This window comes from Vipera ursinii (genome assembly GCF_947247035.1).
Source record: "Vipera ursinii genome assembly, chromosome: 2".
NCBI classification, from domain to species: domain Eukaryota; kingdom Metazoa; phylum Chordata; class Lepidosauria; order Squamata; family Viperidae; genus Vipera; species Vipera ursinii.
This window is the reverse complement of record NC_139513.1, coordinates 29,790,416-29,814,946: the sequence shown is the minus strand read 5'-3', so window position 1 is coordinate 29,814,946 and position 24,531 is coordinate 29,790,416. Positions and strand designations below refer to the sequence as shown.

Sequence of the window (24,531 nt, the reverse complement as noted above, 5' to 3'; positions counted from 1 at the left end):
TTAATGCAGCTGATAGTGATAGGCAGACTGCTGCAAAGAAAATGAAGGAGTTGCAACACATTGCCTTCTCTTATTTATTATTATTTTTATGTATTAATCAAATGTATATGGCTGCTCATTTCACAGAAAGTGACTCTGGACTTACAACAATGCAATAAAACAGCAGAAATATACAGTACGTAAAACAAGCATCAATTAAACCCATTATATAATAATTGTTAAAAATAAAACTATAAGAACAAAATTAAGAAAGAAAGTAATAAGCAGAGGAGTATTAACAGCAAGGGAGCCACCTCATTACCATGTTTCCCCAAAAATATCAGCTTGATTTTTGTGGGTGGGCGTAATGTAAGTCCTACCCCCAAAATAAGCCCTAGTTTTGGGGCAAGGGACACACCTAAAAATTGAGCTCAGCCAGGGTTAGGGGCATGGAGCTGCCTCATCAGCCCCACACCCACTTACCTTACCAGTAGGACTGCCACAGCCAGGCTTTCCACACACCAAACCTGTCGCATTGCTGCCTGAGTTCTATTGCGGCCACTTGCAGCTGCATCATGCAGGTACCACCGATTGCAGCAGGAGGCCACATAGTGCTCCTGGCTGGTGCCACCACTCATACATGCCACAGCCCAACAAACTTCATGGCCTCCTGCCATGAACAGTGGCACTGGCCCAAAGCACCACAGGGCCTTCTGCTGCAAGCGGTGCAATGTGCTACGTGGCATGTGGCCATGAGTGGTGACACTGCCCCAAAGTGCCGTGCGGCCTCCTGCAAGCAGTGGCACTGGCCCAAAGCACCATGTGCCTTCCTGCCACAAATGGTGGCACTGGCCTGAAATGCCACACAGCCTCCTGGTGCAAGAGGTGGCACCAGCGCGAGCGGCATAACAAGCCATGCAGCCTCAAGCGGCCAGAGAAGAACTTGGGCAGAGGCGCAACAGGTGTTGGGGTGTGGGAGTCCTGGCTGCGACCATCCTAATATATAAAATCCCCTGAAAATAAGACCTGGTGCCTCTTTTGGAGGCAAAACAAAATATAAGACCGGGTCTTATTTTCTGGGAAACACGGTAGTTCACCCATGCCCTGTGGTCCCCAGGCCTGCTGACATAGCCAAGACTTGAAGGGCCTTTGGAAATATGGGAGTGATGAAGCTGACTTCATCTCTAGGGGAAGAAATTTCACAATGCAGGCACCATGGAGGAAAAGGCTTGCTTCCTAGGGCCTGCCCAATGAAGGTCCCTAGACGGCAGAACCCATAACATACCCATTCCGTTGGATCTAGTGGGATGGGCAGATGAAATCCAGAAGAGGCTGTCCTTGAAATAATCCAGTCCCATGCCATGGAGGGCTTTTGTCAAGAACCAAGAATGACACATGGAGTTATTTAAGAGCAGTTTTCTTCATTGTTCTCCACCTACAAACAGAATCTTGCCAGACTAAAGCAACTATTTGCATAAGTACAGATATACTCTGGGAAAAGCTAAGAAAGAGCTATTTTAACCCTCTTCCTGCCAACCAAATCTCCCAAGCTCCACTGCTTCTTTATCCTCTGGAATCTCCCCTGGGAATCCAGACCACATTCTACCACTGCTTTAAAGATCAACACTAGCTCTTTAGTGCTGTACACTATTTATATTTATGCTTACACCAGATGAGAAGGGCAGTTAGAGATGTGATAAATAAATGAACTCTATAAATTGATTGATATACAAGGATTATTAGTATATCTACAAATCCTTACAACATTTCTATTTTTTCCCATTCCCAATTTTACTGCCAGCTTTAGTGCTGTGACTTTTTATATTATATTCTGCTACCCAGATGTCATCCAGCTTTGTAGACAACATTACATTAGAATGTTATTTCCTACTGTAGCAAAGCTTGGATGATACAATAGCTGTAAGCAAATTAACTGCACTTTTGTTCTACTGGCAGAAAACTCATTTTCATTTTGATATCAGCTCCTGGTATGTTATAAATCCATCTTGTAATATTATTAAAGGGGGGAATTAAACAGGGGTGGGGGGAGGTGAAAGCATTCACTGAGCACATGGCAGAGTTGAGCCTCCAGCACTTAGGAAGGGGGAGGGATTTAAAATGAATGCACATTTGCTCACATTAATTCCACACAACTGCAAAAATGGGTGTGTCCCTGCTGCTCTTGTTAGGGTAGCTACTATTTTATGTTTCAGAGTTATAGCAATACGCAGAATGAATTGCTAAGCAGATTCCCAAAGAGAATGGACCTTGTGCATTAAAATGAGTCTCTTCAAAAAGAGAGAAAGAAGACAATAAAGGGATAAAAGAATCCAAAGCATAGGTTAGTTTACATTTTTAATGAAGCTATATGGAGGCTTGACAGCTGATTGAATGATAACCCCCTTCCCTGCTTCTGACATCTAAAGACTCTCAGAGTATGTTGCCTTGTTATATTACTGTGGGAACAGGCATTCCCCTGGGGACCTGGCTAACAAGACTTGTAGGACTTCAGAGATGTGCACACTAGGATTTTGAATTTCTAAATGAAAAGAAACCAGGAGCTTGTGGAAATGTTTTCCTAGAAAGCTGAGATATTGGAACACTGCTATCATGTCACCCCTCACCCTTCTCTTCGTTAAACTACACATACCCAATTCCAGCAACCGTTCCTTATATGTTTTAGCCCCCAGTCCCCCAATCATCTTTGTTGCTCTTCTTTGTACCCTTTCTAGTCTCAACATCTTTTTTACATCGTGGTGACCAAAACTGGATGCAGTATTCCAGGTGTGGCCTTACCAAGGCATTGTAAAGTGGTATTAGTACTTCACGTGATCTTGATTCTATCCCTCTGTTAATGCAGCCTAGCACTGTGTTGGTTGTTTTGGCAGCTGCAGCACACTGCTGGCTCATATTTAAGTGATTGTCTACTAGGACTCCGAGATCCCTATCACAGTTACTACTATTGAGGTACCACATATACTATACCTGTGCATTTGATTTTTCCTGCCTAAATGTAGAACCTTACTTTTTTCACTATTGAATTTCATTTTGTTAGATAGCGCCCAGTGTTCAAGTCTGTCCAGATCCTCCTGTATTTTAAGCCTATCTTTTGGAGTATTGGCTATTCCTGCCAGCTTGGTGTCATCTGCAAATTTGATGAGTTCCCCACCTATCCCCTCATCCAAATCGTTGATGAAGATGTTGAAGAGCACTGGGCCCAGAACAGAGCCCTGGGGCACCCCACTACACACTTCCCTCCATGTAGATGCAGTTCCATTGAGGACCACACGCTGAGTATGGCCTGTCAGCCAGCTACGAATCCATCTGGTGGTGATGCTATCTAACCCACATTTTTCTATCTTATCAAGTAGTAGGTTGCAATCTACTTTATCAAATGCCTTACTGAAGCCCAAGTAAATTATATCTACAGCATTCCTCTGGTCCACTAATTTTGTCACTTGGTCAAAGAATGCAATAAGATTTATCTGGCATGATCTGTTTTTGACAAACCCATGCTGGCTTTTAGTGATGACTTTGTTTGCATCAAGGTGTTCGCTAATTTGTTGTTTGATTATCTTTTCCAGAATCCTCCCAGGTATTGAGGTCAGACTGATAGGTCTGTACTTTCCTGGATCTATTTTTTTCCCTTTTTTGAAGATGGGAACTACATCAGCTCTCTTGAGATCACATCTGCCAGTTTCTTGAGAACCTTGGGGTGTAATTCATCTGGGTCTGATGATTTGAACTCATCTAGGCTGGACAGGTGCTTACTTACCATTTTCTTGCCTATCTTAACTTGCGTTTCTATTCTGTTTTTTATGGCATTGGTTTTGGTAGGTTGGAGTGTAGTGTAGTGTAGTGTAGTGTAGTGTAGTGTAGTGTAGTGTAGTGTAGTGTAGTGTAGTGTAGTAGAATAGAATAGAATAGAATAGAATAGAATAGAATAGAATAGAATAGAATAGAATAGAATAGAATAGAATAGAATAGAATAGAATAGAATAGAATCTGTAAGGGACCTTGGAGGTCTTCTAGTCGCTTCTATACACTTCTCTCTTTGATCCGTTTCCAACCATTGTTTCTTGTCCTGCCCTCTGGTGCTTTGGAGAACAGTTTGATGCCCTCTTCTTTGTGGCAGCCCCTCAAATACTGGAATACTGTTATCATTTCACCCCTACTTCTTCTTTTCTTTAGACTAACCAAACCCAAGTTCTGCAGTTGTTTGTCATATGTTTTGGTCTCTGGGCCTTTGATCATCTTAGTTGCTCTTCTCTGAATTTTTCCCAAACTCTCAAGAATTGGCTGCAGTATTCCAGGTGTGGTCTTACTAGGGTTTTATAAAGCGGTACTAATATACCACATGAGAAGGAAAAAGTACTATTCTTTGTCTTTGAGGTTCATCGTTCCCCCAGCAAATGGTTAAATTGTAGGGTTTTTAACTTCATAAGCAATACAGGTAGTCCTTGACTTAAGAAGTTTGCTTAGTGACCGTTCAAAGCTACAACAGCACTGAAAAATGTGACTTATGACCGTTTTTCAATTATAACCTTGGCAGCATCCTCATGGTCATGTGATCAAAATTCAGTTCCTTGTCAACTGGTTCATATTTATGATGGTTGCAGTGTCCTGCAATCTTCGGACAAACAAAGTCAGTGGGGAAGCCAGATTCACTTAACAACTGGGTTACTAACTTATCAGCTGCACGGATTTACTTAACAACATAAAATTGGGCAAAACTCACTTAACAAATGTCTCACTCAGCAACAGAAACGTTGGGCTCAATTGTGGTCATAAGTTGAGGACTATCTCTACAAGATGTGAGATTTCACTACTTATCTCATTAGGCCCAACCAAATCCCTTCTAAGGGTCAATTGCAGAGAGATTATAGGAAGATTTACAACATAGAGAAAGGGAAGCAGAGTTCTGGGGAATTGCAATTTGACATATGTTGGCTTGTTTTAACTTAGTGGAACAAAACACACAGCAATGCATGTTAATGCTATTTTCAATTCCCCCATCTCAGTTCTGGGAATCTGAAAGGATATTTTGGCCTTTATCTTTTTTTTTTAAAGTGGGGGAAGGAGAGGACTCTGTTTTCAAAGTTAGAATCTAACCCCAACTTAATTTATCTCCTCATTGTAGGCACGCTGCTGTTAACCTTTAAATGCATTCGAACTTTGATGAAACTACAATTGCTCTGTAAGGGTAGCAACTGATTCCTCAGCCTATAATCTAATCTCTAGAATGTTGCCTTTGTCTAATTCCTTTGACATAATTATTCATTTCCAGCTTCTTCAATGAACACCTCACTCAATTTGAGAGGTGTTTGTGATGTCAGTTTTCATCTAAAGCAAATATAGGGTAAAAGGTAAAGGTTCCCTACACATGCGTGCTAGTCGTTTCCGACTCTAGGGGCTGGTGCTCATATCCGTTTCAAAGCCGAAGAGCCAGCACTTGTCTGAGGACGTCTCCGTGGTCATGTGGCCGGCATGACTAGATGCCAAAGGCGCACGGAATGCTGTTACCTTCCCACCGTAGTGGTCCCTATTTTTCTACTTGCATTTTTACGTGCTTTCGAACTGCTAGGTTGGCAGAAGCTGGGATGAGTAACAGGCGCTCACTCTGTTACGCGGCACTTGGGATTCAACCTGCCAAACTGCCGACCATCTGATCAACAAGCTCAGCGTCTTAACCCACTGAGCCACCACGTCCCTCAAAATATAGGGTAGAAGGGAGCAAAAGTTGGAAAAAGAAACTCAAGGCATATCTCTGTGCTGCACCCATGTTTTCTACAAAGCAACTGCTAATAAAAGCAACTCTAAGGTCACAACACTGTTTTCAGGGTCTTTAAAGTAATGATAAATATAAGAGGAATTTGTTGTGCTGTTAGAAATTAATTAAAACCTCTAGCCCCATGGTGGCAACCCTATGGCACGCTTGCCACAGGTGGCACGCAGAGCCCTCTCTGAGGGCACACACACCGTGGCCCCACTCCTAGGTCTTCAGCTAGGTTTTATAAACCCTTTTTGCTTTAGGCCTCTGCCGCAGTGTGCAAAAAAAGAGAAAAGGTTCAATCAATCAATTTCAACTTCTCGCAGGAAAAAAAAAGATCTCGCAAAGTGGGAATTGATTGAACTTTTTAGTCCCACCCAGTCTGCCATTACCACCGCAGCCACGCCCACCCAATGGGCCACGCCCACCCAAATGGCTACACCCACCCGGCACCCAACGATATAAAAGTGGGTTTTGGGTTGCAGTTTGGGCACTCGATCTCTAAAAGGTTCGCCATCACTGCTCTAGCCATTCTACTTGGGTGTTATCCAGCTTTGGAAATCTAAATTGCCAAGAAAAATCTTACACCTCTCAGTGTCGGGGCAGCTATTTAAAAGAAACCTACTACCAACTTGTTTCAATTCCTTATTGTGTGATACAAATATTCCTCTAAAAACTTCCTTTCTCTAAGCAGATCATTACCAATGTCTGGCTTCTCAGCTTTCCTGATAAATTATCCTCCTGTTTCTCTTCAAGGAGGAAAATACTCTACATCAATAAGCACCAACTGTCACTTTTGATCACTTATAAACAGACAGACTCTTTGAATATTTCTCTTTAGGAAAAGGGATTCACTTCCTCCCTTCCACATCACCCCTCCCCCCCCCCGCCCCAGTGTGAAGTTGCCAACAAAGCTGACAGCCTGATTTTAAGTTGTTTTATTAAAATGGATAACACTGTGGCATAGCAGACTGTTGTTGTTGTTGTTGTTGTGATAGAGCTTGAGGGATGTTCAATATGTCATTCATTAACTCATCCACACAAAGCCATCTCACTCTTTCTTCCATTTTGTGGCAAGAAAGTCCCAGTTCAAAAATATAAAAAATTACTGTCATCTCCCAAATCAACAGCTTGCCCTGGATTTGACAAGCACTTATACAGTGCAAGTATACAATTAGAAGAAATAACATAGAGCCAAGGAGCACTGTGGCTTGCATGGTTAGGATGCTGGGTTAGAGGTTAGCAAGCCGGCGTTTGAGACCTGAATGCTGCCATGGGGTTGTGTGAGCTCCCGTCCTTCTCTCCAGATCCTGCCAGGGACATGACAGGAGCTGCAAACTGGGCATCTTCTGGGCAATGGTGATCTTTCAACCCAGAAGCACTCAGTGCTGGCCACAGTTATAAATTTCCCATAGGTCTTTTGAGCAAAGTCATATTGAATGCTGTAGGGGGTTGTGAGAATTGTCAATGATAGGCAGATCCTCAAATGCAACTGTCCGTCTTTATCAGTGTTATTAAACTTGGCAACTTTAAGATGTGTGGACTTCAAGTTGGCAAGTTTGAGAAACAGTAGATGAGATTAGAAATGTTGCTTTGATCAGTCTTCTCCTCTGTATGGAAGGAGACAGGGAGAAGGACTAGGGGCAACATGATATCTAAGGGGCTGCCCTAAAGAAAAGGGGCTCAACTTATTCTCCAAAGCATCTGAAGGTAGGACAAAAAGCAATGGATAGGAACTAGTCAAGGAGAGAACCACAACCTAGAACTATGAAGAAATTTTCCTGACAGAACAATTAATCAGTGGAATGACTTGACTTCAGAAGTTGTAGGTGGTCCAACACTGGAGGTTTCTAAAAAGAGATTGGACAACCATTTGTCTGAAATGGTATAGGATCTCCTGTTTGAGCAGACACTAAAAATCCAGGCCAGATGTGCTTGTAGATGCCTGGTTTAGGAGGGATAAGAATGAATGGTATAATATGATTGTTGTTGAAGGCTGCAGTCTAAAATACATTTACAAAGAGTAAAATCTACGAATACCAAATGATGGAATGAGTGAGATCTACATCTGAGTGAACATGAAATGTAAACTGTTACTGCTTCCAGCTCCCCTCCTCTTTTTTTAAATCTTTTTTTGTTTTCCCCTCTGGGGATGGGTGAGTTTTTCTCAACAAGGATGATTTCACTCTCTCTTTCTCACAATTCATTTATTTTATTTCCAGTTCTCCACGTATCTGATTCAACTGTAATAGGCTGACCACATTTGACCTATAACAAAAGCTTTATTAAATTGTAAGCCTCAGCCTGGAATGAGGTTAAGACCCACCGTCAGAGAAGGTTTCTCCTAGAAAATGGTTTTCTCTATGATCCTTCTGGTTGCTTTAAGATCCATTGATCATGTCACACACACGGAGATGCTTCTGAAGTTCTCCTTGCCTGAATTGCTTCTCAAGTATTAGATTTCTGAGGTGTCTGGTCCTCTTTCTGGAACAGATGAAGTAGGAAATATTCACTGTTTCTCTCTGTGTGTTACAGAAATGCTAGGTATATACTTGTTTTTAGTTTTGTCTCCTGGTTCTTTCTTTGCCTCAAATGTTGTTTATTTGTAAGCAGACATGTTGTGTATAAGATAAATGAAGTGGAGGAACAGAAGCTGAGAACGTCGACATGATGGAGTTCCAGAATTTGAAATCTTCCCAATTAATTAGAAATTGGGATAAAAACACCACACTTTATGGTCATAATAAGTTCATTGCTTCAGTTACTTCCCCCTCAATATAATATCTCTTTCTTCTTTCCTATTAAGCTTCAGCGTCACGACAAAGAGGCCGAGGATTCCCCCAGCAAATGGAGATCTGACGAAGAAATGGCAATTGAAGCTGCAATCCTCAAGAAATATTTTCAGTGAAAGAAGAGGTAACTACTCTTTACATAGAGAATTATATATATTTACTCATCATATATTATAGGAATTATATATTGTAAATATATAATTATATCTTCCTATATATAAGTAGGACTCAAGTTCAGTCCACTTGTTCAGTGACCATTCAGTGACATAGCACTGTGGGGACTTAAAACCAAGCCTTACAGTTCCAACTGCTCCTTGCAATCATATGATCTCAGTCTGGGACTCTGTGGTGGCGCAGTGGTTAGAATGCAATATTGCAGGCTAATTCAGCTCACTGCCAGGAGTTCGATCCTCACTGGCTCAAGGTTGACTCCGCCTTCCATCCTTCCGAGGTTAGTAAAATGAGGGCTCTGATTGTTGGAGGGGGGCAATATGCTGACTCTATAGACTGCTTAGAGAGAGCTATAAAGCACTATGAAGTGGTATATAAGTCTAGGCGCTCTTGTTCTGTGCCCAGTTCATGATTATGACACTTCCATGTTCACCTGATTGGGATTTTTGACCTTCCCTGTCAGCTTCCCACAAACAAAGTCAATAGGGAAGCTGGCAGGAAGCCAGAAGTAACTCTTCCTTTTTTTTTTGTCTGCCTGTGATCCATACTGTTTGCCTGTGGCACCACCACCCCTGACACTACAGAAAGGGGGGTTGTACAGTATTCCACCTTAGCCCCAGATGTACTCTACAGCAGGGGTCCCAACCCCCGGTCCATGGACTGGTACCGGGCCGCGATGTGCCAGCAACTGGTCTGCACAAACAAGCAAAGCTCCATCCATGGGATGCAGGCAGCACACATGCACTCTCTGGACCACAGAAAAACCTTTCTCCATGGAACTGGTCCCTAGTGCCCCAAAGGTTGTGCACCTCTGCCCTATAGCACATTTCTAGCACCTTCCTACTATCCTGCATTGCCTACACACTCACCCACCAGCCTGCTTGCCTGGATCTTCTGACTTAACAACCCAAATGGGCTTGGGGTCATGACAGTAATTGGGGACTGCTGGGATTGCTGTTACTAAGCAATGCAGTCATATGACATTGCACTTTACAATCACTTGCTCAGTGATGGAAATTCCAGCCCCAACTGCCATTGTAATATGGGGCCGACCTATATGAACTGTAGAAGGGTAGCCATGTTAGAGTATTGCAGGAAACCTCAACTATAAGAAACATAATAAAAATCTTCTCCTGTTTTTATAATGAGTGCATTACTTAAATAACCCTTTGTAGTATTCTTGTTACAATATCTAAAATTTGGGGAAATTATCCTTCAAAGGACAAATCAGTCAGTTTCATAGCATTTGTCATTTGGTCCCACTTCCAAATCACATTAAGAATTTGACTAAAGAAAATCCATATGAAATTCATATGTATTTGTCCAGAATGTTCATGCATTGATAGTGGAAATTTTCCTTTTTCCTTTTAAAAACTATCTATTTCCCACTGCCTTATACATTGCAAAATGTAACTTTTTAAATGCATGTATAGGTATTTTTTTGAATTGACTTCAGCATTTGAATGGCATTTAAGCATTCCTCATTCATTTCTAGCTACAGTAGCATGATCGAGCATACCGATTCTAAAGGTGAAATAAGGGAAAAAAACTCTGTCTGTGATAATATCAGAAGCTTTTGAGCCAAGATGGGGGAACTAGAACTAGAATCCCCCAGCCAGCTATACGGGCTTGCTAACCTCCAACACAGAATGATATTTCAGCTATGCTGGCTGGACAATTCAAGGAGTCGAAAACCATACATCTTCAAGTGGTCAAGGTTGAGAAACACTGTCCAAAACTATGTTGTTTGTTTGCAGTTATTATTTACATCTTTGTTCATCTAACACTTGCTGTTTATGTCATGGCTAATCATTGTTTGTGCTAGAAATATAAACAATTAGCTTCCATTTTTTAAAAATCAGCCATTCCCCCTCCCAGTTAAGAGACATAGATGAACATTTGAGATGAAATTATATATATATATATATATATATGTGTGTGTGTGTGTGTGTGTGTGTGTGTGTGTGTGTGTTTGTGTGTGTCTGTGTGTCTGTGTGTCTGTGTATACAATCACTAGCTAAGTATGTTTTTTGACAACTACCTTCCATTTCCAATACTCTGTCAGTATTCACTGAGCTTCTTTGTAAATTTATGGTCATGACATATCAACAAGAGATAGTGAAGAACATGAGGAGCTGATGGGAATGCCTCTTCCCTTTGTAAATTCCCTTTATAAAAAATGCTTTCTAAAGAAAAATGAGCAGGATTAAGGCATTAAGATTGCCAAGATTCAGGAAACTAAGAAGGCAAAGCTCTGTTTTGGGGACCTAGGGCAAGTGAGAGAAAACACAGAAAGACATGGCAAGATGCATAATCCAAAGTAAACAAAATTCTAAGATTTAGCATTGTTGTTTATTTATTTGGTTGGTTCAATTAATATGTCCATCCATCTCAACCTTGTGACTCCGGGCAGTAAACAGCAATTAAAATTTAATGACTGCAGCAAAAAGGTCATCAAATATGACTGTCATGACTCATGATCATGATGGGCAGGCTCCATTACAGTCATAAATCCAGAACTACCAGTGGTTTTCACAGAAACTAAAAGATATGCTACCAGAAGACTTGAAAAGTGTCCTTTCAAAGAGTGAAAAAGTGTCCTTAGCGAGAAACAGCTGCTTCTGAGTTTAATCTGCTGCGGTTTGCAGCATTCCTGCAGTAAAGTTCCATAATGCTGAATCAGAACCAGTTATCTTCTCACATAACAATCAGCCTTCTAAACTCAACTCAGCTGCCCTGGATTAGCTAGCCAATTGTGCCAGTTACTTAATGAGCTTTCACTGTAGACAACAGGATCACAAAATGAGAAATCACATTCTAATTAAAGCATTTTTTTAAAAAAGGAAAAATAACTGAATTGCAATTTTTCTTTTCTTCCATCAACACATTCAAGCATCAGCACTTCCTGAACCATCCAGGTCAAGGAGGTCTTGAGGAACTGCAGATTGCTTTCTTTCCCATTAATATGAGCGATGGGGAAGGGAGGAAAATCATTTGAATATAATAAATAAGCACTTAATTTATCCTAACGGGGCCTTCGCAAGCTTTGCACTATTGCCCAGAACTATTCTAATTTTTATTTCAATGTGCTTTCAGAATAGCTGATGGGCAGGAGATCAGCCATGTTTCTATTTATGCTGAAGGCAGTATTGTAAACTGGAAAAAGAATCCCTGTGGATTTGGGGATGATAATCAGATACAGCAGGACTATGTCAACTTCATCCCACCTCTTTCATAGATTTTAGGACAGTCTCTTTCTATCTGGTATCCTCATTGATGGGCTTCCAAGAGTCCCATGATCATACGCTTCCCAAACTTAATAAAGGAGAATATGTGTAGCTCAGGGTTGAGATGAGGGGTCCTTGGTGCTCTCTGAACAGACATTTCATTACCCAAACTAGCTAATATCATCAGTACTAGTAAGGAGTGAGGTTTGCTCTCAGTTTATATTGTAATGTCAGTGTTGGTGGGAGTGGTCTTGGAAGTTCTTTGGCTGGGCTGTTTATTGTTAGCTTGTTTGGCAGTTCCTTGATTGGCGTATTGTTCACTTCTTGATAGATGGTCTGATGTTAATCTTGGAGTTAATGCTTCTCTGAGTGTTGATTGCTGGTAGGGAGGTACTTTGGTTTTTTGTTCCCTCTTTGGTTTGTTGATTGTCTCTTTTGCACAGCATGTAGATATTGTTTATGTCTGTCTATTGATGGCTACTTTGCCAGAGTAACAGGCTTCTAGAAATTCTCTAGCATTTTTGGACTTGGCTTGGTCTAGGATGGTCACAATTTCCCATGGGTAGATCTAGTCCAGGGGTAGGCAACCTTGGATCTTTTATGACTTGTGGACTTCAACTCCCAGAATTCCTGAGCCAGCATGGTTGCCTACCCCTGGTCTAGTCCATATGTTATGAAATTAAAGAGTTTTCATCATGTCTTTTGATTGCTAATTGGTATTCATGGATGCATTCTCTCAGTCGCCTACTTGTTTGTCTTGTGTAGTGGTTGTTGCAGACATTACATTGTGTGTTGTAGATGACTCCTTTTTTTCTTTTCTTTTCTTCTGGGGCTGTTGGATCTCCTTATATTATATTCCTGATTAAGGATGGTGTTATTTTCTATCATTTTGAGAAACACCTGGAAATTGTACAGTAAGTCCTTACAACATGATTTAAAGATCCTGAGAAATCTTCTCTCAAACATAGGAAAAACTAGCAGATCAACCCTACCTTTCTTTGCTCTTTATTGTAATAGCTGGTAGAGATATGATAATTAACTAAATAAAAATCAATTCAGGATTTTTTCCCCCTAACTTCTGTCAAAAAAGTTTGCAATCAATTGATCCAACGATTTGACAGTCACCTGTAGACTTAGTAAAAATGTATTCAATGAATATTATTTCCTAAGAAAGAGAGATATTCTCAAATTCAGTTTTTGACATTTTCCCAGCTTTCCTTAGAATAAATGCAGGAGCATTATTCTTCATATACGTATAATCACTCCCATCTATGATTGCTGTCATATGTTTTTGTTTGGAAGGGGAAAAAATGCAATGAGAATCCCTTGGAGCACCATCAACAAAGGGTCTTTTTCTTCCTAGGTGCCATTCATCTGCATGAACTGTTTCTGGGGCTTCATTCTGGGACTATTTGCATATAATCCTTACACAAATATACATTTTGATAATCAGAGGTGAATTTCAACACACTCCAAGTCTTAAGTGCTATTAATTATTTCACCCACTCAGCCAGCCGTAGGAACCATTAATTACAAAAGAGGAATGATAGCAAATGATTCTTGCGCATAAGATTTCTGATTTCAACACTGGGGGGAAAAAAAGAACACTTTGGTGTTAGAAGGAATATATTTTCTCCAGGTCACCTTCAGAAATCTACTTATAAAGAACATGTACGCTCACCCCCATGTGGACAACATTTGTCACTAAGAATGGCATGGGCACAAAACATTTTCTTTCCATCAGCAGTTTGATGATTGACTCCCTTTTGTTTAAACAGATTTACAAACTATTTAAAAGTCAATACAGACTGGGGGGAAGGGGTGAAATCTCAAACCTAGCAAGTCTACCTCACATTTTGGAGGCCATTTCAAATGATTTGCCTGTTTTGCAGCAATAAGAATGAGCAAATGGAAAGCAAGAATTTATTATTTATTTATTTATTTATTTATTTATTTATTTATTTATTTATTTATTTCCTTTGAACTGAATTTCAGTAGAAGTCAACATTAGCAAAAAGGTTTATAGTCAAATGCAAGCTGGTTGTTGGCAGTTGCTAATCTCAACCTCTCTCTCAAAAACAGGTAGTCCTCAAGCTACAACCACAATTGGGACTACATTTTTTTGTTGTTGTTAAGTGAGTTAAGTGTCCCAGATTTTTACGGCCTTTCCTGCCGCAGATGTTAAGTGAATTACTGCAGTTGTGCAGTCGTTAAGCAAATTGAGCTTCCCCTCTCCATTGATTTTGAGGACTGAAAGCTGGCTAGGAAGGTCTCAAATGGCAATGGCAATTGCAATGGCAATCCCGAGACACTGCAACCATCCTAAAGATATAAGTACCCCAATTTTGACCCTATGAGCGTGTGTATGCAGTGATGGTCCTAAGTATGAGGGTTGGTGGTAAGTCACTTTTTCCAGTGTTGTTCAACTGGTTGTTAAATGGAAAACTACCTGCAATGGAGATAGATGGAAGGGAAGGTGATTATGAGTAGAATCCATATTTCAAGTAGAAAAAGAAAGTAAGCAAGCAGGTCAGGAAGATATTACTTTACTTGGCTCATAACAAGAGCTCCCACGATGCTTATGGTCCTGTTCCCTATTAAAAAAAATCTGGAGCCTTAATGGCTGTAGGGCTTAGTCATATTTCTGAATGAAATTCTGCATTTTACTCCTTCAGATGCAGAGAATATAGAATAGCATTTATACATGTACACTCAATTGCCTGAATGGTGACTTTTTAAACAGAAAATTCAACTTCTATCTGTTGTGTACTGGGTTCGTTGCACAGGAATGAAGACGAGGCGAGTGAGTTTAGCAAAGAGCATGGTTTATTTCTTGCAGGATCTGAACTGGAGAACTGGGCTGCGGCTGCAGCAATTTATAGCCTGGCCCATAGGCGGCAGCCAATAGGTTTAAAGCAACCTATTGCCACCTAGGGGCAGCCAATAGCAGCACTGGAGACGGGGTGTCTGAGGCCCTGGGAGCCATTAGCTAGCTCCAGCTTTCCACGTGGTGTTACACTCAAGCCCAATACATTACACTATCCATCACGTTTTATCTATGGCATTGCAGAGATTATTGCAATATCGTATCCTCTTAAATATGTGAATCCCGAGTGCCGCATAACAGAGTGAGTGCCTGTTACTCATCCCAGCTTCTGCCAACCTAGCAGTTCGAAAGCACATAAAAATGCAAGTATAAAAATAGGGACCACTACGGTGGGAAGGTAACAGCGTTCCATGCGCCTTTGGCATCTAGTCATGCTGGCCACATGACCACGGAGACGTCCTCGGCCAAACGCTGGCTCTTCGGCTTTGAAACGGAGATGAGCACCGGCCCCTAGAGTTGGAGACGACTAGCACGCATGTGCGGGGGAACCTTTACCTTTAAATATGTGCAGAATCATCCACAAGATTTGGCTTGTCCTTGGTTATTCTTGGAAATAGATCTTTGGAAAACGGACAGATCTTTGAAAATTGAAAATATTTAGTGTACATATACAAACACTGCAAATTAGAAACAACTATGGAGTTCTGCAGCTGATGGGATACATGCCAATCATGCTTCTTATTTCCCAACCTGATCCTAATTTGCCTTTGAACCTTCCTTTCCAGACTGCTTCCAGTCCAAATAAGTTCATGGTATTTGTTTTCAAATTCTTTGCCCCTTGCCTTTGCTTATTTCCCTTGTTCTCTCCCTCATACTTTTCCAAATACAATTGTAGATTTACATTATAGAAATATGTGTAGGGTTATTTTGTATTCCTTTCTGATCTTGTTCCTAATCAACCACTCTCATATAATTTAAAAGGTGGAATTCATCACTATATAGGTAATCTGAATACATATTAGAAACATTCAGAAAACTACTTCAGGTAGGATTGGGGAGATCTATCCTTTAATGAGGGAAAATGAATTGCAAAGAGAGGCAATTGCACCAAGGACCTTGTAACATATTTAAACCCTTTTAAAAGAGTGTTTGTGACCCAGCCCTTCTTCCATACAATTTCCATAAGCAGTAAAACTACTCAGATAGCATTAAGATTTATATACCTCTTCATAGTCCTTTAAAGCCCTCTCTAAGTGGTTTAGAGAATCAGCATATTGCCTCCAACAATCTGGGTCCTCATTTTACTGACGTTGGAAGGATGGAAGGCTTAGTCAACCTTGAGCTAGTCAGAATCAAACTCCTGGCAGTGAGCTGTGAGTTACCCTACAATACTGCATTCTAGCCACTGTGCCACCACATCTCCAGATATTATTTATAGGTATAAGAGTATCTAAGAAGCTGTCTTCTTAGCTCCTTAGCAAGCCCACCCACTTGCTCCAGCAGAAAAGGCATACTTTGGATCCCATCTGCTAAAGAATTTTGGGTGGTGGGGTCCAAGAGAAGAGCCTTTTATGCTGTGGCAACCATATTTTGGAATATTCTCTCACTGGAAGTAAGGTCCAATCCCACACTCCTGGCCTTCTAGAAGAACCTCAGAACTGCTGGCTAGCCTGAGGCCCCACTAGGGACATGCCATGTTGGGTGTGGCTCTTGGGGTAGAGAATTTCTGCCCCCATGTCACCCATCCCCCTTTTTTTAGCTTTCTATTTAATTTTACTAATTTTAATTATTTTGTATTACCTTTAATTTTTTCATATTTTAAACTGCCTAAAGTTGTCATATCAGTGAGATGGGTCGGCATAAAAAAATCAATCAATAAATAAACTTAGCAACTAAAAAGTAACATGGGCATAAAGTCAAGCAAGTTACAGTATGATGCTAGTCTGATTCCCCAGTATTATAATTATATTTTTCATGATAATTGCCACGTCAGAGAAGTGTGTTCCAAAGTTAGGATTGTAAAACCTAACCCTGTTTATTTTATTTTTAAATATTTCTTTATTTATACCCCACCTTTATTATTTGTACAAATAATTCAAGGCAGAGAACATATCCAACACAACTTCCTTCTCCTATTTTTCCCACAACAACCCTGTGAGGTAGGTTGGGCTGAGAGAGAGAGAGAGGGACTGGCCCAAGTTATTATACTGTCACATAGGCATCACACATCTGGATGACATGCATACTATTATGGAAACTTCTATAAATGGATAATGCCCAAAGATTTAACTGTAATTTTCAGCTCTGCATATTGCATTTCCTCTATTACAGGGGTGTCAAACTCAATGATCTTGGTGGGGGCTCCCCAATTATTATGCCCCTGTCATGGACCGATCATCTCCTGCGGCTGGTCTTCCGTTTTGCTACCCCCTGCCGTGGGTGTGTGGAACCAGTTAGATGGTACCGCCCCAGATGCTTAATGGATCCCGAGAGGTTCCAGGCAGTGCTGGGGTCCCCACCTGCCTCCCCCACTCACAGCTCGGCAGATGCCTTAATGGAAGCCTGGGAAAGGGCAGCCACTGAGGCTCTTGACCGAGTTGTACCCTTGCGGCCCCTGACCCGGTGCAGATCCCGTCGAGCTCCATGGTTCTCCACGGAGCTCCGGGAGATGAAGCGTCGGAGACGGGGCCTAGAGAGCGGTTGGAGGTCCAGCCGATCCGAATCCGACCGATTGCGACTAAGAACCTATATTAGGTCTTATCTCGCTGCGATAAGGGTGGTGAGGTCTAATCACTTCGCTACCCTTATCGCGTCCGCAGATAATTGCCCAGCCGCCCTGTTTAGGGTGACTCGCTCCCTCCTTAATCAAGAGGTGAGGGAGGAACCCTTGCAGGGTCATGCCGAGGAGTTTAACCAACATCTGTCGGACAAAATCGCTCGGATTCGGACCGGTCTGGACTCTGACTGGGCAGAGTCTGACGATCAGGACACGGGTGGTCTTGTCAATATTACCTGGGAGGAGTTTGATTCTGTGACTCCGGAGGAAGTGGACAGGATTATGGGGAGGCTGAGCTCCACCACATGTTTATTGGACCCGTGCCCTTCCTGGCTGGTTTATGCAGCCCGGGACAGGACACGCAGCTGGTTCCAAGCAGTTATATCAGCTTCTTTGAGTGAGGGTAGCTTCCCTGCCGTCTTGAAAGAGGCGGTGGTGAGGCCTCTCCTCAAGAAGCCTGCCTTGGACCCAGCTGTATTGAACAACTTTCGTCCGGTCTCCAACCTTCGCTTTCTTGCGAAGGTTGTTGAGAGTGTGGTGGCACATCAGCTCCCTCTGGTCCTGGATGAAGTGGATTATCTAGACCCGTACCAATCGGGTTTCAGGCCCGGGCACAGCATGGAGACGGCATTGGTCGCGCTGGTGAATGATCTCTGGAGGGCTCGGGACAGGGGTCATTCCTCTGTTCTAGTCCTATTAGACCTCTCAGCGGCTTTCGATACCATCGAACATGGTATCCTGCTGCGGCGTCTCAGGGGATTGGGAGTGGGAGGCACGGTCTTACAGTGGTTCTCCTCCTATCTCCAGGGATGTTCGCAGTCGGTGTTGACAGGAGGGCAGAGGTCGACCGTGAGGTCTCTCGTTTGTGGAGTTCCTCAGGGGTCGGTCCTCTCGCCCCTCCTGTTCAACATCTACATGAAACCGCTGGGTGAGATCAATCGTGGCTTTGGAGTTGGGTATCATCAGTATGCTGATGATACCCAGCTTTTTCTTTCGACCCCAAACCACCCCAGTGATGCCCTCAACGTGATGTCCTGCTGCCTGGAGGCGGTTCGGGTCTGGATGGGGAGGAACAGACTTCAACTCAACCCCGACAAGACTGAGTGGCTTTGCATGCCTTCATCCTGGGTCTACTCGGATATTCCATCTCTTTCTATGGGGGGTGAATTATTACCCCCCGTAGATAGGGCTCGCAACTTGGGAGTCCTCCTAGATTCACGGCTCACCTTGGAAGATCATATGGTGGCTGTGACTAGGGGGGCTTTCGCCCAGGTTCGCCTGGTGCACCAGTTGCGGCCCTATCTAAGCCGGGATGATTTATGCACGGTCACTCACGCGCTCGTGACCTCTCGTCTAGACTACTGCAATGCTCTGTACATGGGGCTGCCCTTGAGGACCACTCAGAGGCTTCAGCTGGTGCAGAATGTGGCCGCGTGAGTTGTGATGGGGGTCTTCCGATACTCCCATGTCACACCTCTGCTCCGTGAGCTGCATTGGTTACCAGTTGTCTTCCGGGTGAGATTCAAGGTACTAGTAATGGTATTTAAAGCCCTACATGGCAGGGGTCCAGAGTACCTTAGGGAACACCTGCTGCCGGCGTCTACTTCCCTCCGCCCTGTGCGTTCCCACAGAGAGGGCCTCCTCAGGGTGCCACCGGTCAGAGAATGTCGACTGGTGGCCCCCAGGGGGAGATCCTTCTCTGTGGGCACCCCGGAGCTATGGAACCAGTTACCGGTTGAGCTCCGGACGGCGCCCGATCTTCGCTCCTTTCGCCACGATCTAAAAACATACTTGTTTGAGCAAGCCGGCCTGGCCTGATGGGGGATTGGTGGGGTTTTTATTATTTTTATTGGGGTTTTTAATATGTATTAACTGTATTTTTTAATTGGGCATGTATTTAATTACTTTTTATCTTTTGTAATTTCTGTGTTTTATTCTTGCCCTGTACACCGCCCTGAGTCCTTCGGGAGAAGGGCGGTATAGAAATATTAATAAATTAAAATTAAAAATTAAATTTCATTGAGGGCCGCATCAGCATTGCAGTTGCCCTCAGTGGGACGGGTGGGTGTGGCCAGGGTGGGTGTGGCCTACTGGGTAGGCGTGGCTAGAGTGCGTATGGCCTACTGCGTGGGCATGGCCAACTCTACATCGTTCACATCAAGGGTGCCTATGGTTGCCTGGGCAGGAGTGGGACAGATCTGAGGGTCTCTGGCAGAAGGAGGGTCTCTGGGCCAGGGCCAAGGCAGTGGGGGCCGTTCTCTCACTGTTTCCAGGATAGCTTCGTGGGCCGCATGAAACCACTTCATGGGCCAGATCTGGCCCCCGGGCCTTGTGTTTGACATGTCTGCTCTATTACATTCAAACATTCTATCTTGGGAAATGCTAATGAACACTGATTGCTTAATCTTATCATTTTTGCCTTATTTACACATGGCACAAGATGTTATTGTATTTAACAAAATATCTTATTTTATATTCAAATCTTTTTTTTTTCAGGAGCAACACAATCTTTTCAATTAGTTCAATTAGGAGAAGTGGAGAAGATCCCAGCTTTCGTTCCCCAGCTAACCTAGAATTGAAACGATGGAGGATGACAACATATTCAATAAAGATACTGCATAAAACAAAGAATGTTTTATCAGTCAGAATCTTACTTAGGTTAAGATGCTGCTTACCTTCGGTTTCATTAAAGTTATTTGAATGGGGTGTGCGTGAATAAACATTGCGACATCTCAAAATGAAGCAAAACATTTAATTTTTAAATAATAAACATATTGTGGAATTACTCATTGGTTAGTTTGTTCTTTAACAATGTAAATTTTATGCTTGCTTTTGTAATGGAGCCTGGAAATTTCTACCACTAACAGGTCTAGAAAACTTTACTGGATTGCTAGAAAGCAATTTTAAAAGGAAACTGATTCAGCGTTGATAGCTAATATTAGTAAACTTTTATTGCAATAAAGATGTAGATGCCTATTTCCAGGATGTGTGGGCAAGATAGTGGCCACAATGGTGTGACCTATCTGGGTTTTTGTGTGTGTGTGTGTGTGTCGCATGCTTTGCTTAGACCATCACAACCTTGCGGCCATCATCTTGACTTTTTTTGATAACACCCTGATGTGGGAAAATGACAACAAATCATATTCTTCCTCTTAACTTTATTTCTCATACTGTCTGAATCACACATTTCCCCAAAACCATCTTTGATCCTCCAGCAATTTCCATAATAAAGGAAATGATTAAAAGTACCTCACTGGCCCAATGAGGGATACAGAACCCTCTCAAGATAAAATCACAATACCAGACCCTTGACAATAAATCCACCCTTAGAAAGGCATCTACACATCTGAGGGTGATTTTCCTTCCCCTGGACTTCAGGACAATATCCAGATATCTAACATTCACCTCAGGATCAAAGCCCAGGGTAGGAACACCTCAATTTGAACATGAAAACTTCTCATCATTCTAAATATCTACTTGTACATCCCTAACATGGTGGCTACCTCCAAATGTGAACCTCTTTGCTTTTGGGAATGAATAAATCATCTCCTTTCCACACAGGGCGTCTGGATTTTGTTCTGATTTGTTCCTGCGCAACCCTGGCTTGAAATGGGACTCCAAATTATTCTTCTGACACTGAAGATATCCCTGATGTTGTAATAAATAATATTGTATTATTTTGGTTATACACTTCACTATGCCTGAAAGGTTTGTGTTTTTAACCTGTCATTCAGTATAGCAATAGCACTTAGACTTATATATCACTTTATAGTGCTTTTACAACTTTTTCTAAGCAGTTAAAGAGACAACACATAGCCCCTAACGATCTGGGTCCTCATTTTACTGACCTCAATAGGAAGGAAGGAAGGCTGAGTCAACCCTGAGCCAGTCAGAATCGAATGGCTGGCAGTGAGCAGTGAGTTAGCCTGCAATACTGCATTTTAACCACTGCGCCACCATGTCATGAATTTCTATGCAAGATTTTATGTACCTTTATCTCCAGCTTTTAAAACATTTGTCCTTACTGTAAAAATGGGCTGATGGTTGGATTTGAAGTAAAATGTAATTCAGAAGCCTTTATTCTATGTGTGGACATTCTTCAGAAGGTGAATGGAATGAATAATCCTCAGTCATGTGCAAAATTCCCAATGACTGTAACACAAGTATGATCTGAAAAGATCATCAGAGAAAGGGCCCACTATAATTCTCAGACTGGGTCCTGAACATTTTGAAGAAGGGATGGTGGAGAAGTGGAAATTTTCTTTCTTGAACCTAGAGAGATAGACCGGTAGAAACAATACTAAACTGTATGGCTTAATTGTATGGCTTGGTTTCCTGCATTTCTGTGCAGCCATCTCAGATTATGCACATAAAGGTAACTCCCATTCAGATTTCAATACAGGCTCTTGAACCATTCAATATGTTCTGTGATTAGTTGGAAGACAGATTTATTACTGAGAAAACCAATCCCATCTTCACCCAGGGACAGAGACTGCATGTTAGGTTGCTTTCTCAACTGATAAAAACCATTAAAATTTCACCTACATACTGTACTGGATTTTTGGAATACCCAAATATGCTATTTTAAAGGTTTTCACTTTGTTTGCACACTTGGAATTTTGAGAGTGTGTGGTAAACCCTGTACAAAATAACTTCCAAGATGGATCTGGCCACGTGCAAAATATCCTTTCACCAGAAGATAAAGGGATGAAAATGTCCTTGCCACTTCCTGGAACCCTGAACCATGCCCTCAAACATACCCCAATTGATCTTTGCTATTTAAACTGGGTAACTAAGTCAATAAGCCAAATATATTTTCAAAGAAGCACTGACTTGTACTTAAGCAATATTTTGATTTTCTAAAAATGTTCCTAAGGCCCATGAGAGATCTAACAATATACTTAGCAATGAAAGGACTGAGGCTTTATTTATACAGTAGACTGATAGTTTTCCATTTATTTTAGTTAGAAGATTCTACATTTAATGTGGTTAAACATGTCAGTTTGCGAAAGAGTCCAGTAAGTTCCAAGGCAGTTGTTTACGAAACCACCAGTGACACAGATGTCACACTGAGAGGCCTTGATTTTGTAGAGTTTTTTAAAAAAAATATTTCAGTAAAATAAACATAAATGTGCTTCCTTTTCTTATCATGTAAATGACACAGATCTTCCTTCTTGCTGCACAAAAGTAACATGCCACAACACAGAATGCTGATTCAGCTAATCACACAACCACCTCAAGATGTATTTCCCGGTTTAATATAAAAACGTTCACTTATCAACCATAAAAAAAGGAGAAGGAAGTCAAAAGTAAAACAATTTGTATAGTATTTGGAACTGAAATTAGTGGAGAATTTCATCCCATTTCAGAAACGATAATTCAGAATTCTAAAATCCTGGAGAAAACCCAGAAAACAAAGAAAAATGTATGGGGAAAAAAATCCAGTGCTAAAGAAAGAAGGGTCTATGGAGGAAAGCATCGTATTACAATGTAATAATTATTACAACGTAATAATTTTCCAAAACTACTGTAATGGAAGCACTGCATTCAAACACTACTTTTGCTTGAAAGTCAAAATGACAGAATATCCCTGCAGGTCTAATGGCATTAAAAAGTTATCACTGGGTAATCATACACAAGCATTGACTTATGGATATACAGATTCTTGCCATATTAAACAAACAGAAAAGCAATATGCTTGAGGTCAGAGATGAGCCACTCTACAACATGACAGCTGGCACTTTCCAACAGTGATTGCAAACTTTGTTGATTTGCTTTCCATCTTTCTAATTGAAATAACCAAAGAAAAATAAAATTCTGATGATGCCTGCATTTTAAAAAAAATAGTTGAAGATGCAGCAAAGACATTACAGGAGAAGCATAAACTTTCAGAAACTGAAGTCTTTATAAGCCATGGATGGAGAGAAAGAGAGACATGATGATGACAACAATGATAGAGAATATTACATACACACACAAACAAACAAACAAACAAACACACACACACACACACACACACACACACACATATATATAGGGGGCAAAGAGGGAGAGAGAGATTGCAGAACATGGACAGATTTTCATCAAAATGTTAAATGCAGGATTGTGATGCAAACTTTTCCATATATGCATATGAAAAAGGGATGAAATTTGCATCATGACAACCCAACACTGTTTTGTCCTTTGTCCTCCCACAGTTGGCCTCCCCTGTGGAAGGATGGATGGGAAAAGGAAGGAAGGAAGGAAGGAAGGAAGGAAGGAAGGAAGGAAGGAAGGAAGGAAGGAAGGAAGGAAGGAAGGAAGATAGCAAGAGGGGAGAGAGAGATTATACACACACACACACATACATACAGAGAGAGAAAAAGATAGATAGATAGATAGATAGATAGATAGATAGATAGATAGATAGATAGATAGATAGATAGATAGATAGATAGATAGAAGTAGATAATAGATAGAGATGATAGAACATGTGAGAAAAATCCAAGCAGCTTTCTGGAAGGATTTTTATAAGTTGATAACTTCAGTTCTTTGATTTTCTCTCATTTCAATGGCTGTATATTAAGTATGGAAGACCCTGGGCAGAGTACCTCAAACTATATCATAAGATCTCTAAAAGAACACAACTGACCGGCTCTCTCAAATAAGAGAGAGAATCAGCTTGGCTAGAGAACTTCCCTCTCCCCCTGACCTCACAAGCTAGTTGATAAAGGCCAAGAGACCTAGACGAAGCTGCAGGGAACAGAAACCTTCTGAAATTAAGGTTTTCTGGCTTTGGATAATGAGACTGATTATTATTAAAATAGAGTCTGTTTGGTTTACAGTATTTTTTTTAAAAAAAGAAAATGCTATGTCAGGAATATTGAAATGCCTTCAAATGTGCACAAAGATGAAATTTGTTCACCCAGTGGACCCTTCCTTGTCCTCTTTCATCTGTGCAAGGTGTATTTCTCAGTGTTCAGCTATTCCTATCCACTTACAATTACACA

General features: G+C 41.6%; 1 protein-coding gene across 1 annotated transcript in view; it reads left to right on the top strand.

Annotated features, from left to right (window-relative positions):
* Positions 1–21,091, top strand: part of FHIT (fragile histidine triad diadenosine triphosphatase) — a 985,611-nt gene extending 964,520 nt beyond the window's left edge. The window contains exons 6-8 of the mRNA XM_083356103.1: positions 8,556–8,665; positions 20,039–20,094; positions 20,935–21,091. Coding sequence (XP_083212229.1) covers positions 8,556–8,657 — 102 coding nt within the window. The 3' untranslated portion in view covers positions 8,658–8,665; positions 20,039–20,094; positions 20,935–21,091. The remainder of the gene's footprint in view (positions 1–8,555; positions 8,666–20,038; positions 20,095–20,934) is intronic.
* The last annotated feature ends 3,440 nt before the right edge of the window (positions 21,092–24,531 follow it).